This window comes from Drosophila hydei, unplaced genomic scaffold (assembly GCF_003285905.1).
Source record: "Drosophila hydei strain 15085-1641.00,03,60 unplaced genomic scaffold, DhydRS2 tig00008114-arrow-pilon, whole genome shotgun sequence".
Taxonomy (NCBI): domain Eukaryota; kingdom Metazoa; phylum Arthropoda; class Insecta; order Diptera; family Drosophilidae; genus Drosophila; species Drosophila hydei.
Window position 1 is genome coordinate 6,372,785 of NW_022045827.1, and position 27,757 is coordinate 6,400,541.

General features: G+C 33.8%; 1 protein-coding gene across 1 annotated transcript in view; it reads right to left on the reverse strand.

Moving 5' to 3' along the window:
- LOC111595396 (dual 3',5'-cyclic-AMP and -GMP phosphodiesterase 11) overlaps positions 1–23,561 on the reverse strand; it is a 55,147-nt gene extending 31,586 nt beyond the window's left edge. The window contains exons 1-2 of the mRNA XM_023309097.2: positions 23,293–23,561; positions 12,081–12,171 (exon numbers count right to left, since the gene is read on the reverse strand). Coding sequence (XP_023164865.2) covers positions 12,081–12,141 — 61 coding nt within the window. The 5' untranslated portion in view covers positions 12,142–12,171; positions 23,293–23,561. The remainder of the gene's footprint in view (positions 1–12,080; positions 12,172–23,292) is intronic.
- Positions 23,562–27,757: the final 4,196 nt, after the last annotated feature.

The following is a 27,757-nucleotide window of genomic DNA, read 5'->3' on the forward strand; positions in this document are numbered from 1 at the left end:
CATTAGAACAGGAATTAGAACTTGAGCGGGAACTGGAACAAGTTTTAATATTGTTAGCAAAAGTAACCGTAAAAGATGAACTTTTAAGATAATTAAAAAAAAAACATATTATGGCCTATTAAGTGATGAAAGTTATTGATAAATCTGAGCTAGCTGAGACAAAACATACACAAAATGCAAATTCATTTAAATATAAACTGAAAATACGAACTAATTTGAACATTAAGCTTTTCTAAATTATATCAACTGAAGCACATTTTTTAAAGATATTATTTTAAATCTATATTAACTTAGGTTTGCTTGAATTCACGTTTTCCTTAGCAACTACAAAGTACAGCTAACTTTGATAAGTCTCTAGCAATGTATATGCTTTATAAATATTTATATAAAATTTAATCTAAAGTTTCAAATGTTCACACTTCATACTCATAACTTTATAGCTCATATTTCAATTGCACTCAACTCAAGTCAAGTCAAACCCATTGGCAAGTTCACACGTTTGCCACACGCCACGACAAAATGAAACGAATCAAAAACCAAATCGAAATTTCATAAAAATTGAATTTAAAATTCCCTTTTTATTTATTTATTTTTTTTTTTTTTTTTGTTTCTTAACAGAATAAACAAGCGGGCCAACTTGTTTATTCTGTATATTAATTTCATTTCTCCAGAAGAGGCAGACAGCACACAGTCAAGACGTGCGGATTGGGTCTTTGGCTTGTGGCTGGAAAAGGAACGGGGTTTTAACTGGATTTTTAAAGGGGGGAGGGGCGTTGCCGAGCACAGCATAAATTGTAAGACGATGCCTGCAGGGCACGCGGTGGCTCGATCCGGGTCCGGATATGTTTACAATAATCAAATTATTGCAAGACGTTGCACATTAATAAGCAACAAAAAGATGTATATATATGAAAAACAGCAGAAAAAAGGCTTTCTGCTATAAAATATTAACATGACATTTTCTGGGAAATTGAAATTTGAAACGAGGGGAAAAATATGCGAAAAGAAAAGCAGGCAGTGTTGACAATTTAAAGTCATCGAAAATGTTTTCAGCGCTCCGCTTCACTATCATCAGGGGCATTCCCTAGCGGCAGTTGTTTGATTTTCGTTTAAAAACCAGATTTAGTCTTATACTAATATTATAAGTATTTCTTTTATGTGACTAAAAAACCCCCCTCGACTTATCATATTATATTGTTCAAGCTTCAACTTGAGTCCCCGTAAAAAATAATACTAAAATAAATAAGCATTATGTCTTTGAAAATCCCTGTTCTAAACAGTCACTTATGCATAGTACTACTACTATAGCAATTTGCAAACACTTAAAGACAATTGAACTAGTTTTAACGCTCACAATTCGCAATACGTAATTCCAATAATATGCAACTGTGTTCCGGAGGCAGACGTCTCATTTGTAAAGGGTCTACGACAACAACTATATCTACGAGTGTTTCCCCCGTCAACTTGAGATTACGTTTTAGAAAGGGCAATTAACAACTACAGCAGCAAAACAAGATCGAATCAGACCCAACAACAGATCGAAAATTGAATACTCTACGTGTTAATACACCATAGAATACACCATAGAATATATATATATATTTTTATAGATTATACATTTTCAGTTTATAGTTTCTATAAGATATAGTCAACCAATTCGAGTGGTTGGAATATATGTATTAGCTCTAGCCATTGGTAAAGCTCTACTAAGAGTTAAGTTCTCATAGGCTGAATACCGTATGCAAGGGTATTACGAAAACAAAAAAATTAACTGCACTTCACCTAGAACAACAACAAAATCGTTTATGCAGGCGCCACAGCGCACTTTGTTCGTTTACTGCCAAAGCCAGCTCTACCTCTCTCTCTCGCTCTCACTATCTATCACTCTTTCGGTTTGCCTCATTGTCCAGGGTTTAAGAGGCTGCCGTTTGGGATTTAAGCATCAATTTTAATTCTATATACTTTTATATTAAGCGCCTGGAAAATTTTCCACCAGCTGTGCACGCGAGCAAAGCAAAGCAAAGCAAAATTGAGTACAAAAACAGAAAAGGCAAGAAACTAATAATCAACTAAAACAAAGCACAAAACACAAGCCAAAGGGAAAAACATAAATAAACAGAGACTACACTCAAAAGAGAGCGTGCGAGAGACGGAGATAGAGCTAATGAGCGAGCAAGTAAAAGAGCTTGTCACATTGCTGATAATGTGGGGGCGCTGTACATATGAGCATATATAATATATACATATATATGCAGTCTATATATCTATATCTATATTCTAATTTATGTTTCTCTATTTGAGCGGCAATTAATGAAATTTGTTTGCATCGCTGCCAAAAATGTAGATATATTGTACGACCGGCTAAACAATATAAATTTCATTAATGCAGATTTATTAATGCGAATTTCTTGCTCTTTTTGTGTCGCTTTGCCAAGTCTTTACAAGGCGTGCGAGCGAGATGGATAGCCCAGTGCGAGAGCAAGCCCACGCTGCCTGATAAGCACAAAACGCAGCAGCAACAGCTAACTGCGCGCGTCACTTGCGGCGAATTGGAGCGAGCGTCGAGCAGAGAGAAAGAGAGAAGCGGCGCAGGTATGACGACAAAAGCAGCAGCCGCAGCAGCAGCCACAGCAGCGACAGCGGCCCCGAAAGAGCAGCGTGCGGGCGTCGCAGTTGCTGTCGCCGTTGTCGTTGCTGGTCGCGTGGGCAGCGCCATTTCCTCCATTCAGTGCAGCCACTCAGACGATCACCGTTGCTTAATACCCTGTAACCGTACAAAAGCTATAAGCTGGCATGCTTACATTGGTTATACAATGCTATTGCCGTTACTTTAACGGTGCACAAAGCATTGCACAAAAGAGAGCGTGCATAAAGACAGCTTTACAATCGACATTTACAGTGGTCCGCAATGACATTTAAGTCGATATAAATTTGTGCATTGTATATACTTATTGTCTGCACAATACTATTATTTAACAGGGTATATCGAGTGAGCTCATAACTTTATTAATTTATTTATAATATTTTATGATTATGTTCGAAATTCGTTACATTTTTCATAACAGGGCATTTACAAGTCGTTGCATATTTGTCATTTCTCACTTTTGCTGTATTTTATGTTTCGTTTGGCACACATTTTGTTCTTGTAGTTCGATTTATGACGCAAGTTTCACCGCCTCCAACCAAGAAAATGCCTTTCAAATGATTCACGAATCAGGCCCCCAAAGATTTCAAACGAAGGTGATTGTATTCTGAATGATATCGAAGTAAATACATACTATATATCATCTATATGTACGTATAGCTCAAATTCTCAGAAATTCAGAGTAATTAATATAAGTTGCAAAAAAAAAATCAAAGCCAAAGTTATTAAAGCAAAAATCTGACTCAGAACAATTAATAGAACTCTGATGGCAGAGATCAGTGGATGGCATATAACTTACGAATACATACAAATATATATATATGTATGTATATATTTCTTGAAATTCTACATATGTTTACATATGTTTTATTGTAGCTGTGTTTATTTTTCAACCCAACCTTGGGCCATCGAACTGTCTATCCGAATATATATGAATATATATATATTTATATAGATATATGTGTGTATGTTTTTCAAAAGTCGGGCAATATTTTATTTATTTTATTTGCTTATAATTGTGTAAGATAAAAAGCAATGTTGAAACGTTGCCAGGCGCAAACACATCATATGATTGTATCATATGAGAGACATAAATAAAATAGAAATATCTGAATTCCTACCTGAATAAAAATTTCATTCAAAGTGTTTTACTTTGACTTCTGGCTCTTTAATGGCCAAATTAATTATCTCTGGTCCAGTTTTATGGGACAAAGTTTTTTGAATTTTATTTCTAAATTAGGGTTTCGTTTGACCTTTTATATAATGCATGATATTAAATATAATATAATACATTCTAGACAATGATGGCTCATTCTATAGTTGCTAACTCTAGTTAAGTATTATTTGGATGTTTATACTATATACTTGAGTTTACTGTTATATTCTGAGTGCTAATGTATTATCTATACTGTTTCTATTTATTTATAGCAACTAAATCTTGAAATATTCAAGACTTGATTCCGTTATACATCTGTATGTATATATAAAAAAATGGGTTTTAGGAAGTCTCAATTTAGTTTTCAAACGGTTAACATTTTTTTTACAATCAAATTCAATCAATACAATTATTCTTAATGGATCACAAGCTACCCTTGCGTTTCTGAGCATTCTACCTATCACTAATGTTTTTCATAGTATTTTGCTTTGAGTGTAGTCTACTATAAATGTGCATGCCAAATTTTATTATCTTATCTCTAATAGATCCGAAGATATTCAATATAAAAGACTCGTGCCATAAAGCAGACTTTGAGAAGTTGATTTTAGCAACTCGAAGGCGACTTTTATGATGATTAAATTATTTTTTGTTGGCAATCAAATGCTTTTTATGATAAGCCACAGCATTTTCATGGGATATTTCAGCACTTTTAAATTTAAATAAATAAAATTAATTTATTTTTGCTATGCAAGTTTTTGCAATTCTCTTTCTCCTTCAATACACATTTCGCGCCATAATAAGATGCAAATTTTAAATGTTAACAACCCAAACAAAACGGCGACACGTGCCAGCCAGCAAAAATGCCAACAACAGCTGTTCAGGCACAACACAAAGAAACGAACGAAACCAAACGAAAACAATAAAAACAACGAGAAATGAAACATCATAAAAGGTGACAAACAAAAACAGGCAAAAGTTGACAAGCGAATCAAAATAAAAGCGTAAAGTTCAAACCCATTAGCATAGAACGCAGAAATCGCATTTAACAAAAATAATAAACAAAAGCGCAGAAAAAAACTAATCATATGATACTTAGTTATCATTGCGATAATGTCAAAGATTCTGCCAGCAAAACAAAAAACACTTTGACGTCAAAGGAATTGAGCATAAATTAAACAAAAGTAGTTGAAGAGATAGAATAAAAGAGTGTGTGAGAGAGAGAGAGAGAGAGGGGGGGGGGGGGGGTGAGGGGGTTTTCATTTGGAATTCGCCCAAGAACTGTTAACCCACATAAACGAGGCAAACAAGTTGTAAAAGCTCAAAATCCCGTCGAAAGACAGGAGGCATACCTCGCAGTTCCATCTCTAGCACAGGCCCCCTCGACCGGCCCCCCTAACCCTGCTAACCTCTGCTATCTATCTATCTCTATAGGCAAGCTTGCAGCACCTTCTGTTTAAGGCGCACAGTAATAATCCAGCTGTAATTACCATATATGTAAGTTGCCAAGCAATCAACTCGCAGATCTTTTGCAATATCTTTTGTATTCTGTGGCAACTCCCCCCCTCCCCTCTTCACTAGCCACTCGTAAATGGTTAAGGCACGGTCGGGTTTGTGGCCTCAATGTAGTCAAGGCAGTTTCAAATTGAAGCCAATGGCCAGTTGCAAAGATGTAGAGTGAAAGAGATGGGAAGAGAGTGCTTTAGCTCCATTATGTTCCATGCAAACTAAGCACAATTTGAGTTAAGATCTGCGAAAAACAAAGTTTCAAAATCTTTTCGGAAATGAAAGTTTACTTCAAGAAAGATACGATGTCTTTCATTCCAAAGGTAGAATCCTAACTTTCCTTCTTTTAGATTTTGTTAAATGCAATGAAATATTTTGAGAACTTTTCTTATAGATTCTCGAAGTAGATTTACTTTTACACTCACAAATATTCACAATTTATTCATAGTTTTAACGCACAGAACTTATCAAATATTTTATTTTCATTTTAATATATATTTATTTATTTTTAGTTCTTAACATCGTCATCGTCAATTGTCCACTCGACAAATTTCACCACACATTTATAACGCTCTTAGACCAGGTCCAACGGACAATAACTATTTTGGCCAAGTGACGGCATTAAATGGTTAAACTTGCTGATAGCCAGACGCGTGGCAAAAGCCAAAATTGAAAGAAAAAGGCAAAGCTTATCAGCATCTAAGGCATATAAAGAAATATATATTGTTTTGTATAAATACTGATAGGGTGATAGGGATACTGTGTGAGTAACGTCTAGATTTAGCTGGATAACAATGGTAATTCCTAGTGATAATGACAATCATAAACAAAACAAATCGTGTGCGCGAGATAGAATACCCTCAGAAGGGTTAATTGGGGCTCAGACTCAGACAGCGAAAAGGTGCGAAATTGGCTCATAATTTACATTTAGAAGTAACAGAATCTATTTGAACAATGGAATTTTATTAGGTTTGTCTATTTTTAAATAATTTTACATATATTTAAATCGCTCATAATGAGTAGGAATTTTCTTAGCATAATCAACTCGTATTATCTACCTCTTCTTCTAATTTACTCTTATCTTACAGTGCGTTCTTACACAACTTAAAGATATGCTCAAAGAAACTGACTCTTTCTTGCTCTAGCAGAAGGAAGCACGTAAAGCGGAAATTTAAAAAAGAAAATGTTAACGTTAAGAAGAGCTTGCAAAGGGAGCGCACACAAAAGTACGACAAAATCATTTCCGTTACAAGCATGTAAAAGACTAAACACATACACACGAGCTTAAGCTACATCTACTAAAATTTGCTTCAGTGTGTGTGAGTGTATGAGAGAGGGGAGCACTGGTTAAAAGAGCAGCAACAATTGAGACAACAATGCGACAGCTGAACAGCGACCCCGCACACCTGTCTGCAAGCTTTTTGTGGGCGGAAGTGTTGAGCCAAGAGAGAAGTGTGGGGAGCAGAGACTGTGTCAGTGCGTTGGCTGCTGCTGCTGCTCCGACAGCTTATCGTTTGTTTGTTGCGCACTCTCTTGCCCTCAAGCTGCCTCTCTTTAGCGCTTCCACTCTGGTGTCAACCTTGCGCTCACTATCTCTACCTCTCTCATTCTTTCGCTCACTCTCTGTGCATACAAGAAAACCTTTAAAAACGACGCACTTCATACAAAATTATGTTCTGCGCCGCACCATAAACAAACATAAATAATAACAATTTATAATGTTCAGTGTATGAAAACAAACGCAATAACGTCGTAAAATCGGCAGCAGATATTAAAAATGTATATATGATACATTAAATAATATTACGTGCAATTGAGTTCTGCTGAATTGTGCCATTCTTTTTTCTTATAATGTCGCGAACGCATACATAAAAGCCACAAGTGTAATAAAAACAAGAGATAATCATCAATAAGTAAAAAACTAACTGGCAACGCTGTGCGAGGATGATGAGCAGGCGGCGAATTTAATTGGCAGCTGCTGATCAGCTGTGGAAAAACGAAGTAGAAGAGAGCGCACAGAGTCGAGCTTTTTCGACTCACTGCACTTCATTTTTTAGCTCAAACTCACAATTGCATTCCGCTTTGGGCACTCGATTTTTTCTCTTTTTAATTTTTTGCACTTGCTCACACTCTATTCGCTATTTGCATTTATTTTTAGCGGCTTGCCGAATATTTCTTTTTCTTCTTGTGCATAATTTTGCGCCTATTATTTGATTACACGCAGACGCGAAGATAGACAGATTTGTAGATATTTTCACACCTCTTTACACACACACGCGCACGCACACTTGCCAAATGGAAAGAAGCAGAATGAGCACGCGACCGTTGATCGCTTACGTTTTAGTTTTCTTTCCTTTTGTTATTTATTTTTGATTCGCTTCAGCGCAGAACGAAATGAAAAGACAGACAAAAAAAAAACGACGCGCGCATCTTGCAGTTACTTTTTACAATAAATTCGCTTTTTTACTACAAAACTCTGCCCGAAAAGAATTTCACACAATTTTATTCGCGTTTTGTTAATTTATTATGTTATTTCAGTGTTTGTTTTTTTTTTTTTTATCATTTACTGTTTTATTTCAAATCACTTTCCTCGGGCCGCTTTTGCAGTCGCGCCAACCAAACACGTCGAATATCTGTGAGATACTAAAAACGAGTTGTGCTCAAAATTGCGGGGCCAGTCACAATCGCAGCGAAGGCGACGACTGCGCTGCGCGGCGAATTCGCCTAAAATAAACAAAGCAAAACGCTCAAAGAACATTGAGTGCTTGATTTTGTTCGCTTTTGACTTTGCGTATTATTTACATTATTAAGGCGAGCGATTAATGAATTTCAGCTGGCTGCGCTCTCTTAGTCTCTATCGCGTGCGCTCTTCTACTTAATCACATACCATATAAGTGCGTGTGTTTGTGTGTGGTTTGTTGTCTTCAGTAGTTTTTACTCGCCTTTTCAATTGCATTTGCATTTACATTCAACAGTTGATAGCGTTAATTTTGCTTTGGTGTTGCCAGATTTCTTATCAGTCTCAATATTTTTTCTCTCTCTCTTTCGCTGTCTCTGTATTTGTGACCTGGGAAATGGGCAATTGCTGTTGTTGTTGTTACTGTTGCTGGTGCTAATATGACCATGGCCGTAATTGATTGCCGCTCTCTGGCTGCAGATAGAGAGGGGCCAATAAGTCGTAAATCGAAAATAAGCACATTTTGTCTGTCTACAATCTGGCAGCTTTTGGAGTCACAGTGGGTATTGACAACGACGCAACAGGTTGCCAGATAAACGAAATCTAAAAAACTAAACTCATATTTGTTTCTCATATATTTTTTCATTGATCAGAAGCTATTTTTGTGTATCGATTCATTGTGAATGACACATTCGCTGTAGAAAATCTCATTAAGTTATTGTCTGCTTGATAAGTCAAGTGGAATTTTAATTATCTTTAATAAATCTAAGCCACTCATAATATTTGACTTAACTTTTCATATGCATTCACACTATATTATATAAATATAAAGAATTTTAATAATTTAAGTGTGACCATATTTGATCAAAGATACTCAATGAAAGTTTAAGTTTCAGGAATATTAAAAATATGTAAGATAAAAATGCAAAATTAATGCCTTTTATGCCTAACATATTAAACTATTCAAGAATATTAAAAAACTTCAATATATTAGATTCACGAGAATTCGTAGCTTAAAACTATACAAAATCTACTAAAATTGCCTAAATGAGTGTTATCAAATCGCAAATAACAGCTGAGCGGCTGTTTATGCTTAATTCTTGTTAAATTATATATTTCTTTTTTTTTTGGTTTTATATTTTGTACAGCACAAAGGCGAAGCGTGAGCATGACTCAAAACGCACGAATGCACCGTTAGTAAGCCAGCCAGCCAACCAACAACAACAAGAACAGTTTTGGCATGGAAAATAACGTCAAGAAATTTGTATATGCAAGCGCAACAAAGACAGCTATAACCAGCGCAGCCGAAACCGGCTTTGACTTTGAGCGCAAGCTGAAAAAGCACTCAAAACGGTTGCCAGCTGTTACAAGCTTTTCGTTAGCTTTGTCTTTGCAAAATCAAAATGAGCTTTCGCAAGCTTACTATATGCGGGCATTGAGTGAAGTTTTGGTCGAGTACAAAACGCAATGAGCGTTGTATTTATTTATTTATTGCGGATGCCCCGTTTTGTGTTTTTTTTTTGCTTCTGCTCAATGCCAATTTGCCGGCAACATTTATTTTGCTTGGTCTCACTCAAACTTTGTTTGCCTATGTCATCTACTGTGTGTGTGTGAGTGTGATTTTGTTTGTGTGCGTGAATCGGAAACGGAAATGCTGGCAGCCGCTTGAAACGTGACAGCTCTGCTTCCGCTGGTGACAAACCGTGTTGACAGAGCGTGCTACATGCTTTTATCCACTCGAGCTGCGCTTCACTGTATCCCCCCTTAGCCATAAATTTCGCATAAAGTTGGCTTTTAGCCGCGTTTAGTTTTGCTTGTTTGTCTTTGTTGTTCGCTTGTTGGAAATTAATTAAAACTTTATGTGATTGTTGCGCACAAGTTTTGAGTACCCCATGCTGACCCGCACCCTCATAGTTCCGTCAATAAATCACTTGACTTATTGTTTACAAACGCATTTGTGGTCTTCGCCTCTTTGTTTGGCTTAAATGTTTCGGCTCATCTTGATTTGCCATTGATTGGCAAATTTTCATGGTTTTCGCAGCTTTTCAACTTTTCTGCCCACTTTGACCACAATTTACGCCCAGCCGAACAAATGTCTGTCCAATTGGCATCCAATTGGGAAATTGGAAATGCAGTCAAGCGCTGCAGCTAAGCCAACGAATAATTTTTGGCCACAATTTGTGGCAAGCTGGCATTGCTGTTGCCGCACGTATTCAAATTTCAATTACAATGCCATGTTGGGGAAGAAGAGGAAACTTTTGTTATTATTTGAACAAACTTTGTTATTCATGAGCAGGCTGAGAGCGTAATCTTAATGTAACTAAAGGGTTTTCAGGCTGTAAATGTTAAGATATGCCAATACATATATATAATAGTAAAGAAGTAGTAATAGTAGTAGATGTAGTAGTAAATAGTTGTAGTATATAGTTGTAGTAGATATTGGTAGTACTATTAGTAGTAGGAGTATATAGTAGTAGTAGATAGTAGTAGTAGAAGTAGTAGTAGATAGTAGTAGTAGATAGTAGTAGTAGAAGTAGTAGTAGATAGTAGTAGTAGAAAGTAATAGAAAATAGTAGTAGACAGTAATAGTAGATAGTAGTAGGAGGTAGTCGATGTGGATAGTAGTAGCAGATAGTATTTATAGATAGTAGTAGAAGACAGTACTAGATAGTAGTAGGATATAGTAATAGCAACGATCAGTAATAGTAGTAGTTCACATAAAGTACTTTGTAGTATAAGCTAGGAGTAGTTGTATTCAAATATTCGAATAGTAGTATAAGAAAAAGTAGTAAATAGTAGTATTTAAGTATTTCCATTAGTAGAAGGCACAGATAAGCTTTTATGCTTATATCAATAAAGTTTGCTAAATGGAGAATCAATGTTAACAAAGATCTTTTAGCATTTATACCATCAAAGAACGCAAACCCTTTCGATGGTGTTAACTGCTGCAAAGAGTTTATTGGCAATTCGGTAGCTACTTTACAAAGTAAGCAACACTTTTTTTGTTGCCACTTAAGTGGGGTGCTTCCCCACTAAGTCAAACCCCATTATCTCGCAGCCAACTTTATCCCAGCGGTTCAGCAACTGAGCGACATTTAAAATTCAGTGAGTGCTCATTAATATTTTATCTGACAAACGCTAATGACTGCGAAAAAACCAAGAGCAGAGCTGAACTCGTGTATATACGACACGTAGATACCCTGTAATTAAGTTTTGGATAACTTAATAGAATCATAATCATAAAGAAATCATAGAATCATAAAGAAATTAGAGAAATATAAAATAATATAAGTATATTGAGAATAGAGAATATAGAATATATATAGTATATAGAGTATACATGGTATATAGAGTATATAAATTAAATATAAAATATGTTATTTTTGCATTTTGGCTTTTTTATTCACTTCATATATTATTATTTTTCCATTTTCTTACATCTATCCAGAACTCCCTGGACGCACTTCTTCTAATTACACGGTATGGAAAGGCGAGAAGCAACAGGCGCCGTTTACGACACGTTCAGCGCTGATAGCTACGCAGCTTGAAGTGAGACAACGTTGGCAAATTGAACGTTTAAATATGCTGCAAATCAAAGAACAGAAAGAACATGGAGAGATGAACTTTTTGTGAACTTTGAACTATGACAACCAACAGCGAAATGTCTTTGTGACAGACTGTAAAAGACAGTTCAGAATACCTTAAAAGTTACATTCATTACTAGTTCTGCAGTAATTGGAACTAGTTCACAAACTGCAACAAGATCTGCTAAACATGTAGAAGCTATTTTAATATGTAGCAAGAAATTGAATTTAAAATGCTTTTAGTAATGAAACTGGTTCATAAACAGGAACTAGTTCTGTCATGGGAACTAGTATCGGTAGCGTCATTAGTACTATAACTATTGCCTAAATATATACATATATATAAATTGAGTGGAATTTAATCTAGTTCAGCAAATAGAACTGGTTCACCAAATAGAACTAGTTTCATAATTGGAGCTGAAGCTTTTGAAAACTTATAAATTGAGTACAATTTGAGTCAGTTCCGGCCATGGAACTAGTTCAATAGCCTAAATTAACTTAGGAGCTGTCACTTACCAATCTTGCGACGAGCTCGCCATAAAACTGGGGGTGCAGCCTGATTGGGTGAAGAGGCCATGTTGCTGTATAGAGTCCTTAATGCCGATATCTATCAAATGAAGAGAAAAAAACAATTATATGTAGAAATATATATTTATATAAATTCTCTAATTACTATAAACTGTTCAGTCACTATAGGGCAATGGGTTTCTTAATTTCTACTGATTGATTGACTCATATTTGGGGCATTATGCAATCAAATGTTTTTGCCAAAACTTCGTCGATAACATTGAACCCAATCTTTTGTACACATATCCGCAATATGTGCCAAGGCACATCCGCCAAATAGCCACTACAAAGCGAGAAAAAACCCCAAAAAAATAATCAAATGAAAAATTATGAATGACAGCGCTGATTAATGAAGCCAGACAAAACATCATTAGGCCAAACTGAAGAAGGTGAATAAGGTGGCTATAACAAAGTTGGCCGAAAAGTTTGCCCTTAATATAACAAATCATATATATTTCTCGATAGCATGGGAATAAGTCAACAAGTTAAGAGCTCTTAAAATATTTGATAAGTATAATCTAATAAATTGATATTAAAGACTTTCCATGAGGCACGTTTCAAAGAGAACTTAACTGCAGAAGCAAATATACTTATAAGACTTTCAGTGACACTAATTTAGCATACCTACATATACATATTTTATTAAAAAATATTGGCTGATTAAGTATTAAATAGCTTAAGGTTTGAATAACATTTAAATGCCTTAAGCAAATAAAAAAATTAAAAAAATATAAAAATAAAAATGTATAATATATATTATGTTTATGAAAAATAAAATAAGCAAGAAATTAAAAAAATATGAAAAGTAAATACAAAAAAATTAAACTACAAAATGCAATCAAAATAGGTTACTATTTAGATTAATACATATATTAATATATATTTATATAAATTTTAAATAAATTGACTAAGAGTAAACGTTTTTTAAGATAGCTATCAAATATTACGGAAAAATATTTGAATTTACGAACTTTTCTGCTTCAATGTATTTTTCCGGAAATTTTATCAAATTCATTTCTAAAGAATTCAAAGACTTTCCAGATTCACATTTCATATAAATTTCTGAAAATAGTTTTCAGAACACATACAATACATCTTAAAAGGCTTTCTGGGGAAAACCTACTTGTGGTCAAATTATATGATTCACAGTAAAATTTTTGGAAAAGAAAAATGTATCTATAAATCTTTATATAGTATGCACATATATATGTTTATGCATGTCAATCAAACGATTTTAGGCATCATAAAAATAAAGCAACAAATTTCCTTATAATACTCTTACGTTGCTTGTTTTTGAATGGAAATCTTTATTGAATGAAAACTACGGAACAACAAAAGTGCACAAATAACATCAAGTCAATTGACGATACTAAGAATATATAGCATATATCTATATATATATGACTGCACTCTTTGGACTCATTGCTCGATTCGTATATATATATATATATATGAAAATCAATTTGGTATTGCGCTCTTTAGCTGCTGCTACTGCTTCGGTTGCTGCTGTTGCTCTTATCAGTTTGCTTTGCTCTTCCTCTTCTTTCAGTCTGTTATCAGAAACGACAACGACCTTGACAACATATATGTGTATGTATGCATATATACAAATACAATATATACAAATACAATTTTTTTATCTGACAATTGTTGCGCGCGCATTTCAATCGATGTCCACTCAAAGTCAAATTGCGCCCCTCAAATGCGCGGCAAAGTCATTGAACTGGGCCAAGTATTTATTTATTTCTTTTATTTTTTTTATTCCTAGGCGTGGGCACTGATTGTGCTTAGATGTCGTTGTTGCCGGCGGCGGCGCTTAAAAATTATATATATATACACACGTGGGTATATATAAAGTCGGGCAAAAGTAAACAATGCGAAACACTTACAACAAAGCAACGCAGCCGAATTCAATTAAACTTGATCAAAAGAAACTAATTAGAAACAAATAAAAAAATAGAATGAAAATAAAATATGTGGTTTTAAAACCTGACAAAAAATATTTGATCGACAAGGTTGACGATTGAATACTCTTTGCTTAAGTCATTTATTTTTAAATAATTTTTGAAATTTTTTTGTGATAATGAAATTTAATGTGTTCATTCTGCTTTTCCTCAACATTACGTGTTGAGCATCAATTAACATACTCAAATGAAATGTGGTTGATGTGGATGATAAAGGGAAATATCATCCACATCGCCCACATCATCCACATTTCAGTTACGCTGCAATTTCAAGTATGCTTAGCTTGCTGGCAAGACACGAGCCTGGCAAACGAGTTAGCGCCGGTTCGAATCCGGCTTCATACTTTATCTACGTCAAAGATTTTTTTAATTTTTTTTTTAAATAACTAACGGATTCTGTATGGCATTTTTTTGATAATTTTTAAAATATAAAATAAAATATAAATATATAAGACAAATAAGCTTGAGTTAAATCTTTAAATCTAGCATATATATAAACCTATAAAACAAGGTATAATACAATACCTATATGCTCACTTTTAAGAGTATTACAAAAAAGAGTTCAAATTGTTTATTGCCCTTTTGGCTGCACGTTTTGATTGCATTTTTTTGATAAGCAAAAAGTGCACAATACAAAAACGATGGGCAAAAAACTAGACTTAATTAATAGACAGAAAAAAGCGTGCAAATAGCCGCCACATGCGACGCGATCAGGCACTAATTATTATTGTTATTGCGGCTATTGTTATTGTTGTCGTAATTGTTGTAATTGTTTCATGATATTTTGATTAAATTCAAATCAAATCATTCAATGCGGCGCCCAATTGTCGAATGTGCCGATCAAACTGATCATTGATTAACATAGTCGAGGCAGGCCTGATTAGCTATACACACATACCTACATACATAGGCATGCATACATATGTATGTGTGCGCTTGTTTGTGTGTGCGTATATAGGGATTCACTTGGGCTATGATTATTACAACTGCGCAGATTGTTTGCAATCGCTTTGCCCGTACAATTAGTTGCTGCACAATGCCCCTAGACAATAACAAACAAATTGCAATTGGCAGATGCGAGAAAAGGTAACAGCAACTGCAAAATAATAACAAATTAGAGCTCAAAGTGATATACGAGCACATACCCTAAGTTGCAGCTAAGATAGATCATTTATATCTGCTTCCTAGCTTATCAGACTGAATACTCAAAGCTCGGCACTCTATACTCTGCATCATCATACCCAATCTGCCCAATATACAGGTTGAAAACTTAACAAATAACTGCAATAGGTAAAAAAATGTCACAATAACGATCGAGTAAGGGAAAGAGGGAAGGGAGAGAGTAGACAGAGAGAGAGAGTGAGAGGAGGAGTTGTGTCGGTAACCGCAAATCGTGTACATTAGATAACTGCAAATATGCAAGTGTATAATTAGTAGATAGCAGAAACTAGATGTACGGAAAGCCACACACACTCACACACTCTCTCACATAGACACACACATGTGCATGAGGTAACAGGTTTCAAATCTTTGCTGGTTTAAATTAATGCTAACTGAAAGTTTATTCAAATTCTGTTTGATTTAATTAATATAATTTCGTATTCATAAATGTCTAATTTTTACTGAACGTTTAGACAAATAAATCTATATAATCTATTCGAAAATATATTCACATGCTTTATTACGAATAATTTTATGCATTATGTACTTAAAGAACGTCTCGTCATTAATTCTCTATCATAAATATTCCATAACGAATGCTAACTTAAGAGTTATATATCAGTTAACATTTACAGAAATATTTTATATAACTACAAGACTATATAATAAACTTCTGATAAAGTAGCTTTCTATTCTAAATTATATAAGAATCTTTCTGATAATAGCTCAATATGAGGTTCGTTGAATGTCACTCCTTATAATATTTTCCACATTTCTGTTTTCTCATTAAATAATTATCAACTCTTCCATTAAATTATCAAGCTGTTAAGAACTCACTGCAGAGCCAATAAGAAAGTACTTCAGGAGAAATCAAGCAACTGTTCATATTTCAATTTGATAATAAAAAATATTTTTTTTGATCAATTAAAAATGTCAATGATGAAATGCCGCAGCAAAAAAAAATAAACAACTTTAAGCAGCAAAATAACCGTAAACCCCATTATCAGGGCTTCAATTTCACAAAAAAAAAAAAAACAAACCAAAACAAAAAAAGTTAAACTACAAAAAAATATTTATAACAGACGCAATGCGTATCACGCAGTCAACAACACTTTTCTCATGCTAAAAACCCCAAAAAATAAATAATAATAATAATAGAGAAGAGCAGGGAAAAGAAACGTGCAATAAAATGCGTAATCAATGAAAATAATAATCATAACAACAGAAAGCATAATAACAATAGCTAAACACGTACCCAAAAACGATCAATGATGGCTGGGATGGGGCAACACTCAAATTCGATGTCGAATTCGACAATTCGAAATATTACTAAAATTGCCAAAGCCAAAATCTAGGTGAGACTTTAAATAGTGGGCGTTTACGACAGGTGGAGGCGGCTGTGCCCGACAAGACTGCTGTGAGAATCGAAGAGAAGCGTCGCTTGGCCAAGGCGTTAGGCATACAGACAGGCAGACAAAGAGCCAAGCGAACAACAAATCAATCAGCCGAAATATTCGCATCCCATGACCGGCATTTTAATATTTGCAGATACTCTAACAAAATACGAAAATGATGCGGAATGTCTGTTAAGTTTGAGACGTCAATGAATAATGAATAATGAGTGATCAATGATGAAATATTAATAGTAAATAATGAGTAGTTTATAATGAAAAATTATTTATATATAATATCTAAAAAATAATGAATAATGTTATTAAAGCTGAATAATAAATTATGAATATTAAATAATTTATAATAAGTAGTAATTAATGACTAGTGAGTAATGACTAATGACTAATGGCTAATGGCTAATGGCTAATGAATAATGACATATGAATAGTGAATATTGAATGTTATTAATATTATAATAATGCAAAGTCTAATGACCGAGTGAATTGTTTTTCATTTACAATTTGAGTGGAAATCAATTATATTTTATTCAAATTCTTATTACAGTAAATTACATGACAGTCTAAAACATAAATGTTCCTACATTAAAAGCTTTTTAAACAAAATTAATAAAATTAATATGTAAATTTTAGAAAATATAAAAAAATACTTAAATATTTTTTCCATTAATTAAAGATTTTTTCCATTCCCTAGGAAAAGAAAAACATGTTAAAAAAAATCTCTTAACTCTTATGTATTCCTAGATTATATGTATAAATTTGTATAGCTTTGAAAACTATCGAACAAGTATATATTGCATTATATACAACTTATAGATAGCGCATTAGCTTAACGACTTGCATTATATACATCTTCTTTTCGCGTGTGAGTGTGACTCTTTATTTTTATGCTTTATTTATTTTTTTTTTTGGTAATTGTTTGGCACATAAAATTTAAAGTTGAGCATGTATGTATAATAAATGTTTCCTTGGCATGGGCGTTGGTTGGCAACACTTGCTGCATGCCAATTGGCAACCCTGGCGGGGAAATGTCATATTTGGAAGTGCGACTCGACGACTGAATGTGAATGTGAGTGGGAATGGGAATTGGAATTCGAATTGGAAGGTTTGTGAATCGTATTTAACTCTACATTAGCTGCGTTTAAGTGCGTCGTTCACAGTGCTGACATGCCATGTCACAGTAGATAAGATATATGAGCGGGCGAGCATATACTAGATGGCTTCATATACAACATTGTATCTGTAAGCTTCATAAATATTTGTTGTTTGTGCAGATTTGCGGCCGCTGATAAAAGGTATCTGCTGTGCGCGTGTGTGCGTGTGTTCCTTGATATCAAAGAGATGGCAAACACCAGCCAGCGCACAGGAGTCGATAGAGAATGCTGACCATTATTCAACTAAAAGATACCCTATATAAATGACATAGCTCTTCTAGTAGTTAGACATTTTTCTGAGTTTCAGAATTTTATAATTTTGTATAAACTGTAAACTGAACTCTTTCTTTGGGCAGCAATCACCTTTTGGCTAAGACAGCATTATTTTTTGCGATTGGAATGGGCATCTTCTAGACTCAATCTATTTGCAATGATTCTGTACACACATATTACGTATATTGCTTTTCCCTTAGCTCCACTTTTTGTTTATTTACATAGTAAATACATTTTGGGTTAAGTGTGCAATAGCTATGAAAGTTTTAGTTTGTTTTCGTGTAATATTCTGTTGTTTGTAGAATGAAATAGAATTTCTAGAGTACAAACTACATATTTGAGCTCTGCGTGGCTAGCAAAACTGAGAAGTCAAAAACCTTAGAATTGTATAATAAAAACACAGTATCTATAATGCTCTTACAATGTTTATGTTAAGGAAACAGATTAGCGATACTTTTAGACTGATATATCGTAAAAAGAATATTTTTTGCAAGTCTAGAGTTCGTTTCTTAGAGAAACTTAACTAAAGACTATTCTTAGTTGCTGACAAATAATATATAATACAATACATATATACTCCTTGTGAAATCCCTGATAGCTTAAATTGACTCTTATCTAAACACACACACACACACGCATTTGCACAAAGACTGTTCACTCATCAGCTGCCAAGTTGGTTTCCGCTGAATGCATGTTAAAAGCCACGCGTATCACGAATTAACACAAATGTGCTGATTGAGTGGTTCAATTTTTGTTGGCTTGATGCGTTGAGTGGTTTCCCAAAAAAAAAATATAATATAAAAAATTAAAAAAAGGAAAAACGTTGTCAACGTTTTGTTGGCACACCTGTTAATGATGTGAATGCGCCTGATGATGATGATTCATGGCCATTACTTGATGGCTCGATCTGTTGGCCAATTTCACTTAGCGATATTACTAGCCGGGTCTCAATTGGTAACGCTTCATTAACAGTGCTGTGCAAATGTTAACGCACACTCCTCAATGACGCACTTTCCAATCCATTCAAACTTCTGACGTCTAAACCTCTGGCCATGTTCTCGCCTCTGACGTCTGAAGTTTTGTTTCAAAATGGAAATGTTATTTCTGGTAATTTCCGCAAAACGGCGAACAACAGGCGCCAAGTACAGGAAATGATAAGAAATGTTTCACACCTGCTGTGAAGTTGATTCATTTCAACTGTAAATGCTGTAAGCGGAACTGATTCAATTGAACTGTTTCCAATTAATGCTAGATGTCAGCACATCTTTTCGGAATATCACAAATTGCTTAATAAAGCTAATTTTTGTTCATAATTATATCAAATAAATTCAAGAATAAGTTAGCTAACGCTAATTTTCAGCTAATTAGACTAGCTATGAACTAGTTCTAGCTAGATATTTTGAGTGAAAATATATAAAATGCAATAAGAACTCAAGAAAAACTAGTTCACAAAATTTACGAAGTGTCGGTTTCAGTTATCTGTAGTGGGCAATTATCCGACTCTAACTGGTTCAGCTCAAAAAGAACTAGTTCATCTAGTTTGCATTAAGCTATTCTTGTTTTAATTGTTACAATATTTATGCACTTTTATCATGTGACTGATTCATTTTAAAGAAGAACTAGTTCAACCCAATATATATAATGTATCTAAGGAACTAGTCTATTTACAGAGCAAAATGGTTTCTGTTATCTGTCAGTAATGACTAGTTCCATTTGTAAACGAACTAGCTCAAAATATTGAAAAGTATTTCAGCTTGGCTGAAAAGCAATTAGATTTCGAAACTAAATTTGAATAATTTTGAGTATTGAACCAGTTGAAACTAATTCAGGATTTGTTTCTGAGTCAGTTTCCGTTAGCATACACTTTAAAGACTAAGTTACCTTTAACTTTTATTGAAAACTCTCGTCGCAAATGTCGACCACTCAAGTGGAATAAGTATAAACGCCCAAGCACAAACCCCTCACTTATCTCTGGCTCTGCGACATTAAATGTCAAAATTATCTAAGTGCCTGCCACCTGACAAAAAAGGAAATAAAGCCAAAAATTAGACCGACAGATAGACAGAGCGACAGCTAGCTATCTTTTCGCACTCTGCTCGCAAACAAAGGCAGTAAAAAGTGAACCGAAGACCAAGCTAATTAGAGGCAACTCTTGCTACCAACAATAACAATAATAATAAATATAAAAATTCTATGAGCGGCCAGATGAAATATACTATAATTACCAGCACAACAAAAAAGGCGCCCGATAACCAGGCTAATTTAATAAGCCAATTAGCAGCCGAGTCACGTTTCCTGCAACAACTGAATTTGATCAAGTGCTGAAAAGCAAATGTCAACTGGGAACCTTTGCGTGATTGAAATCGAGCAGGAAGTGCGAGCCACTAGTTCCAGCTCATGGCACCTACTTTTTGGGGGAAGTCAATGCATAATTTAATTGTATTGGGGTGCATACTTATGGCAAGCAGTGTTAATGTTTGCACTGCATTTAAACATTAAGCAAGCTTTTAATTTATAACGACAGCAGGCCGTAACTTTTGTCCACACTGTTAAAAAAATATGATGCAAAGTTTTATGAAATCAATTATTGTATTATAAATAAATTATAAAATATATATATTACAATTTCTCATATTCATTATATAAAAATACTCAAAAAACATATTACAAAATTTAAATAAATATATTTAGTTTCATTCTTAATTAAAAATATATGCTATACATTTTAATGTAAATGACACTTTTTATTAAATTTTCAAATTCAATTTTTTAGTAAAATGAATATAAAATATTTTTGAATTATGAAAAAACCCAACATACAAAATTGAATTCAAATAGTGTGAATTATAAGCTGAAATCTGAATTTCTTGCAGTGCACACAGCTAACTCACAAAAAACATGCCAATTTCCTTGACAGTACCGTTAATTAACTAACTGTAAACTAAGCTGATGCGCCAAGGCAACAACGTGTCATTCCATTTTCTTTAGACCACAAAAATAACACAAAAAAAATTACAGCAGAAAAAAAAGCAAAAAAAGCAGGCCATAAAAGTTGATTTTATAATTTAACTGAGACACGTAGCAAAGGTAATAGCGGGGCACCTGGTGGGGTGAGTAGCCGGCCATAAACTTCAAGTGCTGCTGCTCTGGCTGGCAGCTGGCGGTTGGCGGCTGGCGGCTGGCTGTTGGTGCTTAGCTGGCTGAAGTGTCTTATCTCATTGACCATATAACATGTAGCCCATATTTAACTCGCCAGATACTCGCTTAACTCTCAGCCCCACTACAACCTACATGCACCGTTATACGACCAACATGCTTTGCATGATTTGCGAGAGAAAAAAGTAATTAAAGTTCGTAAAAAATAATGAAATATGGAGGAAAGGAAAAAAGAAGCTTAAATGCGATAGTAATTTTTTAACAATATAAATTTGCTAATATATAATACATTTTGTTGCACGCTATAATTTATAATATTTATTTCTGTTAAAGCATCTTCAATGCCTACCAAAGTGTTAATACCCAGAGTATTTAAGCAGAGTATAACTATATTTGGGAATGTCTGAGGCATTCACTCGAATACGCAAAACATAAGAATAAAAAGAGAAACAAATTGGAGCAAAACAAGGTTGAAAATATAAACAAAAAACTTTGAGAATTTCACCTATAAGACACGAATGAAGCGTACAAGAGTTCAATAGAACCAATAAATTGTTGTATTTGTATATAGAAGACATAAAGTCTGAATAAATTGCTATAATTTCTATACAGAAGTCGATATTAATATTCGAGAACATAAATGCTCCACATGAGCGTAAATTAAAAGAGTTGTTTATTTAGCATTGATGGCTCTTTAGTTCTTTATCAAATCTATAAGCATACTGGTTTTAATTCTCTTAGAGTTGGTAAAAAGAAAAAATTTTGTTTACTTAATCTAGATTCTGTTTTGCATAAAAAAAAGGTAGCACAGCAATCAGCCTAATTTATGTGCTAAGACTTTTGTTAATATAAATTTATAGGCTTCAAAAAAGAGCTTTCCTTAAATTATAGTTAAAATAAAAAATCTTATAAAATTTGAATAAGAATTGCGGACTTAAAAAACCATTGTAGAATTTTACAAATTTAAATTTCTTTATAGAAGATGAAAAAAATATGATTGTCTATAATACATATGTATATATATATAATATATATTGGAGATTTTATTTTAATTTTTCTGTTTTCATATTCAGTATTTAATTATTTTTTTATAAACTCTTAAAACTAATAAATAATAGTTAACCAAAAAAGAAACAAAGTTACTTACATTAAAAATGAATAACTAGTTATTTTGATGAAACTTTAGACACAAAACTTAAATATGCAAAATACATATATATATATATATATATATATATATATATATATAAACAAATAAAAATTAATTTGTATATATTTTATATAAATATTTATTTATTTATTTTTTTTTTTGCTTTTATTTAAATCACATTGAAATACACAGATACGAGTGCTTAGAGACTCGGTATTAATACGCATATATATATTTGTAATATAAGTATATATATATTCAATATATATATATATATTGTGATATTTCAGTTATATTTTGCCCGACTTGTCGCGCCGTTTGAAAAATTCGCGTTTTGTTTTGTGCGTTTCTTTTTCACTTTTTATATATATATTCGAAAAGGAAGGGGAATTCAGGCACATAAAAAACTGTCGCTGTTATAATAAATTATAGCGTGCTTGAGACAGAGATAGCAATATAAAAAAAACAATATGTACATGTATATGTGTTTATATATATTTAATTTCTTTTTGCTTCTTTTGCTGCTCTTTTCGTCTGCCTTAGAAAATTATGAATATTAATCACGAATTTGCCAAGTGGAAATTTTTAAAGAAACATTTATTAAGCAAACTCCGCTGTTGATGCTGCACACTTCTGCTGCTGTTGTTGATTCTTCTTCGCGTTTGTTTTGTTTTAGTGCTTGGACAACAACAACATTTCTACAATAACCAATACAGCTAAACACTTTTTTCGTCACACACACACATACGGACACGCACGCGAGCGTAAAGAGAACAGAGCGTATTGGCGGGGTGGGCTGGGGTATTGGTAAATTCTACTGCTTCTTTTGCACTTTGCTCTTTATACTTTTGCTTTTATTTTTATTTATTTTTTTTTTTTTGGTGTTGGGTTTACCTTTTGGGCTGCCCAGTACAAAAGTTCGTTTCACAATTTTTAATTTTGTTGCTGCCTCTGTTGGTATTTGCTGCCTGCCTTTGCCGCAGTTAACACACACACATAGTCGACACACACGATCAGCCGCCGGATCAGATCATCATTATCAGCATGATGATTATGATGTTCCAGCGTGCACGAGGGCGACGACGACAGCGACGATTGCTTTCGTTTCAACTTTCGGCAAAAGCATACACAGGCAGACACTGCTCAAACGAACTGCACGCGACGAGCTCTCAGCGTTAACTGATCATCGACGCTGTCGCTATTGCTAACACTGCCGCTGCCGCTGTCTCTGCTGCTGCTGCTGTCGCACTGCTCTATTCCCTGAGAGCACCACACTGGGAGAGCCCAATGCGGGAGAGCTAACTTGCTTGCAGCTTGGGCTGCGCTGTTCCAGCTTTGCTCAAACGTTGTAATATCGTTCTTTCTTGCAGATTTAGCTGCTTTTGCACTTTCTCTTCTCTTCCCCCTCTTCTACTGAATGTGTTTGGATTGTATTTTTGTTGTTTTTTTTTGCCAGCTAACGGGTTCAAAGTCCACAGTAAAGGGGAAGTCAAAATTTTGCAGGCTGACTGCCGCAACGTCTGCGCTTTTCAATTGCCCAATGCCCAGAAGGCTCCAGTCGACGAGTGATCGACTAGGAGATAGCCTGTAATTAACATTAGTTACTCGTAAACAATTACTGAGTTTCTTTTCGTCGAAAAGAAACAAACGTTTTTTAGAATATAAGCTATATGTTATACTATAAATTTATATTTATCGATTATTTAACCAGACTGTTGAAAGCTGTTTGTGAATAAAGATTAAAAGTCAATAACACCCTCTACATTACTTAAGCATACAGGGCATATACAGTTGGCTTGAAAACATATTGCAGTTGGTCGTTTTTGTTGTTGCTTCTTTTTCTGTTTTTAAATCTTCTTCTTATTCGCGCTGCTTGCCTTCACAGTTGGCCCCGATCGCCGCGTTGAGGTGCTAATGAAAACAAATTCTCGCTGTGCTTAGCTCTATTTGATACCCTTGTTCAAGCCCTATTTGAAGCTATTCCTAAGCACATTGTAAATAAACTCTCAGCTGGAGTGGCAGTTAACGTCTTTACAATCATGTGCAAGCATGTTTTACCTATTTCTTGATATATATTCCAACTAAAAGCAGCTGTCAGCGAGCGCACCCGGAAATATCGTGGGTTGCACTGTTTTATTGACAGAAATGTCGACTGTAAAAGCAAATTCAATGCATTTCCATATGCAGAAAAATGTGTAATTATATTCATTTTTATATATAATTTGTTATGCATAATATTCATTTCTTCTGTCATTAATATTTTTTTATAATATATTCAAAAATTATTTTTGTTTACAAATATATTTTTGAGAATGTATATATTCTAGGAAATGTTTTAACTATTTTTTTAATACTTCTCAATAAATATGAAATCATATATATATATATTATTATAGCCAAAAATATTATAGCAATTTGGTATATTACAATATTAATATATTAATTGTTATTTTTAACCTTGTTCTATATATTTTGTAAAATGGGTTTCAACCTAAAAATTAAAAATATATATATAATTTTTCCAATTTTAATGGGCTTATTACAGCTGCTGCGATCATAATATTTTGTAATTTCCCGTGTTTTTATTATTATTTCATCTCGTCGCTCTCTGAACCATATCGTTCGCAACGTTCTGCTTGTGTTAGCCAGCTCCACAGTTGTTCGCCAAACACACAAAAGATTTGCAAAATGGCGATTTCGACAGATCTTACAGAAGATCTCAAACAAATCACAGAAAAAAAAAACAACAATTGCAGCTGTGCTAAATGCCATGAACCGCATCATCTGAAGAGAAGATGAAAGAAGCAAAAAGATTTGCACATTGTTGGCAAAGATTGAAGCCTTATATAGTACATAGTATAGTGTCTATATAGAGTATAGCATAGTTAACCAAATACCCGGCGATATCTGGTATATCGCCTCGATTGATTTAAGCAATTAGCATCCTCACAACACTCGCCATTAGTCACACACAATTGGCAATTGGCCGTCAATAGCATAACATGACACATTCTAGTATCGAAACTTTCAGTATATTTGTAGTCTTTAAAGTGCCGAAAATATACATATATAAAGGCAGCGGATCTAGCGCAACTGAAAGACAGTCGAGGCATTTGTGAACTGTAAAAGTACTGTGAATTATGCATATCAAATAATTTGTGAAACTTCTTAACATTTACATTATGTTTTTAACATACAAATTTACATTTATATAAAATATTAGCATTTGAAAATTTAACAATTTGACTTTAACATTTCAATAAAAATTAACATAAGAATTTTCTGTTACATTAGCATAAACATAGTTTTATTGTTCATTTAAGCTTTGAGCTTAACGTCAGTCTTAACATTTATATTATAAAAATGTTCTATCATAAACGTAAACTTTAACATTAATTTTACCTTTAACATTAACTTTAACATTACTATGTAGCCTAACATTAACATTTACCTAAACATAAAAACAGCAGAAGCAATAACATCATCGTTAACATTACTAATAACATTAACATTAACGTTAACGTCAGCATTAACATGCACATAGCTTACGAACTGCATGATAAATGTATTAACATTCAAGTAAAGATAAGTAGATCATTAAAATTCATATCATTAACATTTCCAACAGAATTAACATTAACATTTGCTTTAACATGCAGCAAGCCTACCAGCTGCCTGCTAAATCTATTATACTCCAAGTTAAAAGAGCAGAGGGCAGGCAAGCGAAATATGTATGTATGTTACCGGTGGGATTTCAGTTCAATGCAGACCGAGGGTATACTATATTGTCGAAAATATATTTATGAGTGTCTGTGTGTGAGTGTGAGTGTGATTGTGTGTATATTCTCTATAGTGACAGTGTGAAATACTGACGACATAGGCGATCTGCGTGCTGCCAGACACGCAGCCAGACAATACAAAAGAAAAGAGCAGATCATGCTCGAAGTCACAAACAGTCATGTGTAGCATAAACAATTTGGGCACAGGCATGCGTTGTTGAATAAATATATTACGTATACGTCGCCTACTTCAATGAAAATCAATTTATCTTTAAGTCCCTTCTCCACACATATATATATATATATATATAGATCGGCAAATTTCTAAATAAGAAACAAAATTTTAATGCACAAATTGTAGACGTTGTATTTGCATTCCCATCATCATCATCATCAGCATCATTATCGTCGTTATCATTCGTTGTGGTCCATTAGAAATAAAACACACATTGAAAGGCAACGTGCGCCAATTGTTGGCTGCATCTGTGTAATTTTCTCTCTCTCTTTCTCTCTGAGTGTGGGAAAATCTTTTGCTCTTGATTGGCGCTCATATTTGATTCAATTAGGTTTTTGGTAGCAATTTGCATTTGCCAAAAGAGGGGGGGAGAGAGAGAGAGGCAGAGGAGTAGTAGGAGGAGATGGATGACTGAGGTTTGCTGGAATTTCCTTGCATATGAAATGAAATTGATTTTAGCTCAATCAGAGAACATCTTTAGTTGCTGCAAGTTGGAAAAACTTGTTGGGGATATAATTTTATTTTAAGAATAGATACATAGACAAATTTTGTTATATGGTATATGCTTAAAACATAATTCGTTTGCTGAATCAAAGGCTAATGAATTGAGGAATTGACACATTATTATTTTTGAATACTCTCTTAACATCTAAAATACTTTTGTATAGAGCAATGTGGAAGATTAAAGTCTCTCTTATAATCTGATTTACTTTCTCTAATAAAAATAATAAAAAAAACTAAAGAGTTTTCTATAAAAGAGCTAAAACTAGATGTTTCTACAAGAAGTCTAGGCATCTGGATTATAGAAGATTTAAGATAACAGTAAATTCTCTCAAAAAACTGTCTTTAAATTAGATTGACGTAGAATCGTTTAGGGTATCAACTAAAGAAGAATAAAAACAAACTAAATGCTCTCTTGAGATAAGCTCAATAAAAACTACTCTAAGTAACGCCTAATCTACTTGAAGATTATGATTATTCAAGGTTAAAATGAAGCAAGTACTCTAAGTCCCATGTTAAGCTGCTTCTTGAAAAGTTCTAGTTTAAATTTTGTTGGGCTCTTAAAATAAGCTCTAATAACTATCTGTGCAACAATATACCCAGTCTGCCCATATTCAATGGGTTCAAGGGTATGCAAACGCAAACTGTTGTGCCTATTTTGAACAAATTTTAATTTTTTTTAATTCAAACTTAAACTGTTATCGATGCAATAACTCAGCTTCATTTGCATTGCGAAAAAAAAGACGAATTAAAACGAGTTTTTGTTGTTGTTTTTGAAAAACAAATCAGCGCTAATAACGGTCACGTTTTCAGCGAGCCAAACAGATGCATTGTCACAGCGTTC